General features: G+C 35.8%; 1 protein-coding gene across 1 annotated transcript in view; it reads right to left on the reverse strand.

Moving 5' to 3' along the window:
- Positions 1-5,266, reverse strand: part of EIF3E (eukaryotic translation initiation factor 3, subunit E) — a 48,815-nt gene that overhangs the window by 21,821 nt on the left and 21,728 nt on the right. Inside the window, exons 8-9 of the mRNA XM_006892329.1 lie at positions 5,172-5,263; positions 3,943-4,067 (exon numbers count right to left, since the gene is read on the reverse strand). Coding sequence (XP_006892391.1) covers positions 3,943-4,067; positions 5,172-5,263 — 217 coding nt within the window. The remainder of the gene's footprint in view (positions 1-3,942; positions 4,068-5,171; positions 5,264-5,266) is intronic.

Raw genomic sequence — 5,266 nt, forward strand, 5'->3', positions numbered from 1 at the left:
TCCACCAATCCTGATGCCACAATTCTCTTCATAGAGCCCAACCTCCTGGATAATCTGCTCTGCATACACCAAAATAGTAACATCCAATATATTGCTAATTTTCTTTTCACTGCCTTTTTTACCGCTTTTCTGCATTTTAAAGTTTTAACCTGAAACTAAACCTACTCCCAAGAATAACCCTTTCAACTATACAGTTAGGCCTATAAAGTGAACTGTAACAAATGAGAGATAAATATTCCTTAGCACAGTCAACCATACAGATTAAAATGGCAACACATGACCCAAAATAAAACTCAGCAGACAGAAAGGGGTAGGAAAGGACAAATGGAAATGGGGAACCCAAGGAGTAAGTGGGAAATAGTGCTGTCACACTGAGGAGACTATAACTAATGACACAAAAGAAAACTGTATAAATTGTTGGCTAGAAAATGAATTTGTTCTGTAAACTTTATACAAACATAAAAAGAAGTCTATAATAAAGATTTTATTTCACTTTAAAACTTTATATTATTATTTGGGAGAAAGTTTACAGAGCAAATTAGTTTTAATTCAACAATCCACATGTATTTTCTTCCTGACAGTGAACCCCACAATATAATTATATTCTCTCCATGTTTTAATAAATGGTGACTTTTAGGTCTTCTATTTAAAGGCTTAGGGTAATGGTTTCATATGACATCCCAGTTAACTGGGTGTTAAACCAGTGTGTTTTATGCTTCTGTTCTACCTCCTGGATCCTTGCTTAATATCTGTGGTCTTCAAACTTGCAAATAATCATATAAGACAGGACAAGTGGTCTATATTTGCAAGAAGCAACATATAGATGAAGGTGGTTCAGGAATAAGAGGAAGATATGCAATATATAGAGAACACAGGTGCCTCCTTTGTCATGAACTCAGAAGAAATGGTTGTTATCTAGTTACTATTACTAAGAATTTTGTTCACAATTCTGTGGAAGACTTCGGGGGTGGGGGGTGGGAGGAATACCAGAACAGAATTTTAAATTCTCATGGACCCTGGAACTTTCTAAAGTTACAAGGCAGTCAGTGAAAACTAGAAAAAATATCTGGCTTGAGCATCATGCTTTTTAAAGAACAATTTATGAGACCAGAGATATATCATCAACCTGAAAGATCAGATAGAAACCTTATGGGGCAATGGTTTCCATTACTGAAAAAGCAACAACTTAGAAAGGGAAGGTGAAAATGGGTGTACAAGTCAAAGACTATAATCCATGTCACTGAATTACACATGTAAAAATGAGTTAATTGGTGTTAGGTTTTGCTGTATAGTTTCTCAACTACAAAGTAAATATAAAACTAAATTAATGAAATGCTAAACCTATGCATTTGTATCTGAATGTTCCTTAGGCAGGTAGGATTTCATCGATATTGCAAGACTTACTTACGTTTTTAAAAATATCCTTTGCTAGACCCTGCATTATTAATTCCTACTTAACAATTTATATCTTAACAAATTCCTAGATCTCAATTATACTACTTAGTATTTGATACCTGACACATGATTCTACTTAGTATTTCTGATACAAGTGATTCTACTAAGGAATAAAACAGTATGTTTTATTTCCTATCAGTCATAAAAGGATCAGGAATTAACCCACATTATTTCCCTTTTTGTAGGATAGAATTTTCAGTGAGATTGAATACTGCTATTTTTCTAATTTTCACGAATCTTTTCAATATTGAAAAGCTCCAGAGGCAGCTGAATGTAATGTTCTTTTATATCTACACACATAACTGCAAAAAACACACAAAGTAAAATGTGAACAACACTACCACCAGTGAGTGGTAGTATAGAAAGTAAATCAATCCCTAATTATTATGACAGCTGAATTCAGTGAAAGTGTTTCTTATCATTAGCCCATTCAATAGGCCTCATGTTTGTACCTAGAAATCACAGGCTCCAATATCAGAGTCAACTCCACTTATCAAAGGAGCCCTTGAAGTACAACTCTAGGCAGCTAACTAAAAGATCAGTGGTTCAAATACACCAGCAGTTCCAAGGGAGAAAGACTTCCAACCACCAGTCCCTGGAAAGATTACAAACTAGGAAACTACAAAGGGTGGATCTATTATTCAGTCCTATAGTTGCTATAAGTTAAAACTGACTTGAAGATACACAATAACAACTGCTCCTTCAGAGAAGCTTCATCTTTTGATTTGGAGCATTTATCAATCTCACAGGTTTTATTTAAGAAATTAATTTTTACCTTTTTTCCTCATTTGAAAGCATATTTGATTAATCTCTGTAGACATTTATCAATCCTTAAGGAATCTGAAAGTTTCCTTATTTAGTTCTTAAATAAATGTTATATAAGATATATTTCTGTATACCCCAGATTCATCAAAAATTGGTATGCTTCAACTACTGCATGAAATTGTAATACAAATGTAATCAATCATAAAATCTTCATTTGGCATCAAGAACACTGCTCAATAGTATTTCTGTGAAATTTAGCTAACCATATAAAGGCTGCTAGAGTGTTTGAACCACTGCCCTTCCAGTCAGCTACCAAATGCTATCCTACAAGGCCATACTGTGACATGTTGTCAAAATGTCACTGTCATTCTTGATCTGTATGATGAACACCTTAATTTTAATCTCACTACCATCAAGCAGAACGAACTCATCCGTGACCATCTCTGGGTTTTCTGAGCCTATAAAAGCATATAGAGTACCCATCTTTCTCTAGCAGAGTAAGTGGTGAATCTGAATCACCAAGGAGGTGCCGCCTTTTGGTGAGCAGTAGAAACCTATACCACCTATACCACCACCACCACCACCACCACCACCACCACTGTAATCTTACATCATTTTTAGAATACAGTGTCCAATTCTGAAAACATAGATTTTTATAAAGGATATGGATAAACTGCAAATTATCTAACAAAAAAACCAAAACAAAAATGTCAAACAATAAAAAAAGGAAGATATAGGGGAGCTCTGGTGGCCTAGTGGCAAGGAGCTGCAACTATAATCCCAGAGGCGAACGATTCGAATCCACCAGATGCTCTGCCGGGGAAGGAGGGACAATCTCCTCCTGTACCAGTCAGATCTGATTTGACGGTACACGCACACATAAATAATTAAAAAAAAAAAAAGGAAGATATAAAAAAACAAGGAAATATCCTGGAGTAGAAGGGAGGGAGAAATCATATTCAGGTATCTCATGTTTCTGTAACACTGTTTTGCTTTGTGTTGGTCTAAAAAGGGGAAGAACAGGGAGGAGTTTCAGGAGCATTTAGACTAAACTGGAAGTGTAATTAAAAAAATACCAAACAGTAGCTCACAGAATGGTTTAAATTATAAAGTATTTTTGAATCTAAAGATAAATAGCATAATAATGAGGCAAAGATGCTACCAAAAGAATTCTGTTATGGAGTAAACACATTCCTTTCAAATAAAATGGTCTACAGCTGTATTTCTAAAACTAATGCCCACATGAATTACCTGAGATCTTGTTAACTGAAGAATTTGATTCAGTCCCCCTAGGAAAAAATCCAAGATTCTGTATGCCTATGCTGTTGGCCTCAGGATCAAACTTTAAATAGTATGGGCCTACATTTATCCAGAGTGCTGATGGCTTAGGTAAGGAGATGCACTGTCAACTCTAAAGACTGTGATTTGAATCCATCAGCTATTCTACAGGATAAAGATGGTTAATTTCCCACCACGTGATTTACTGCTTTTGAAAACCAGCTAGAGGGTGAGCAATGAGTTGGTTCCAACTTGATGGTACATCCCAAGATGAGTAACACTTATCAAACGGAGCGAAAGTTGTAATAAAATTTTTAAATAAATACCCCACATAAAGTGGGGGGAAATGGATGACACCAAATCGTAATGTTAGAGGAATAATACAATTTAAGTCTTAAAAACAGAATATAATGAAAACTGAAATTATATAGAAAAATAACTTACTGTGGCTGGTAAAGAAAGAGGTCAATAATGTTATCTCGGCCTTTGGGGTGGTTGAAGAAAACAAACAGAGACCAGTGAATGAGCCATGTTCGCTGCTGAAGAGACTGGAGTGGAGAACTCACAGACTGTTAAAAAAAACAACCCAACAAATTATATACACACACATATATACATATAAAAGAATTATGAGTATAGAAGAAGGGAATAAACTTGGTCAGTTTCAGGATTTTAATGCAAAAACATTAGCACCTTCTAAAGCACTAACCATGATAGCTGAAGTCTGCTTTTCTATACTTCCTACTCTGCATATTCTCCCTTGTTCACAATCTTTAATCTCTGAAACCGATTCCATAATCTCAGAAACAGATTCCCTATGGTTTGTCAAACCATTCTCAGAAAGGCTGAAAATGACATTCATGGGAGAGAACATAGACTGAACTACACTAAACAGTTTTATTAGACTTTAATTAATAATGAAAATGGTCAACTATATACATATAAAACCACTGTCATCAAGTTAACTCCAACTCCAGGGACCTTACAGGAAAGGAAAGAACTGTTTCAAAGGCTTCCCAACGGAAAGAATTCTTTTGTTGTTGTGTACCATGGATTCAGATCCCACTAGCACAAGAGAATGTCCCAATGGAGCATCTGGTGGATTTGAACCACGTGCCTTCGTGATTGCAGCGCAGCTTCTTGCCACCAGGCCACCAAAGCTCCCTTCAAGAAATAATTCTTTACGAAAGCAGACTACAATTATTTCTCCTGTAGTGTGGCTACTGAGTTCAAATCAATAACCTTTTGATTAGCAGCCAAGCATTTAATTGCTACATCAAAAAACTCAATGTCATTCTTTCTCTCATAGAACAGCTGGCTGACTGGGTGGTGTAGGCAATCTCCACTGACTACACTATCAGAGCTCCGTTCATCTTCTGCTAGGAAAATCAAATGTTATCTGGACCTGACAGTACTGTGTCCCTTTCATGGGCATTAAAAAAAGAAAGCTGTTAAGTGAAATTATCATCAGCTTCTTTTCTCTAAGAACCAAAATTTTCAAAGTTCCCATCAAAAGAGATTTAGTAAAACTAGTCAATCCACCACTATATGTTAGGGTCAACACATGTTAATCAACTATTTAAGTGCACAGTGTTTACCTTATCAGAAATTATCAAGGGTACATAAAATTAGTAGGAAGACGACAAATAATAAATCACACCAGTGTAACTCACGTTATTATCTATTGTCTCTTTTAATCGTGTAAGGTCTTCCATGGCTGCATCCCAATTCTGCATTAAGATTTCAGAGGCCAGTTTTCCCCAAAGTG

This window comes from Elephantulus edwardii, unplaced genomic scaffold (assembly GCF_000299155.1).
Source record: "Elephantulus edwardii isolate Elephantulus edwardi_28Jun2011 unplaced genomic scaffold, EleEdw1.0 scaffold00114, whole genome shotgun sequence".
Taxonomy (NCBI): Eukaryota; Metazoa; Chordata; class Mammalia; order Macroscelidea; family Macroscelididae; genus Elephantulus; species Elephantulus edwardii.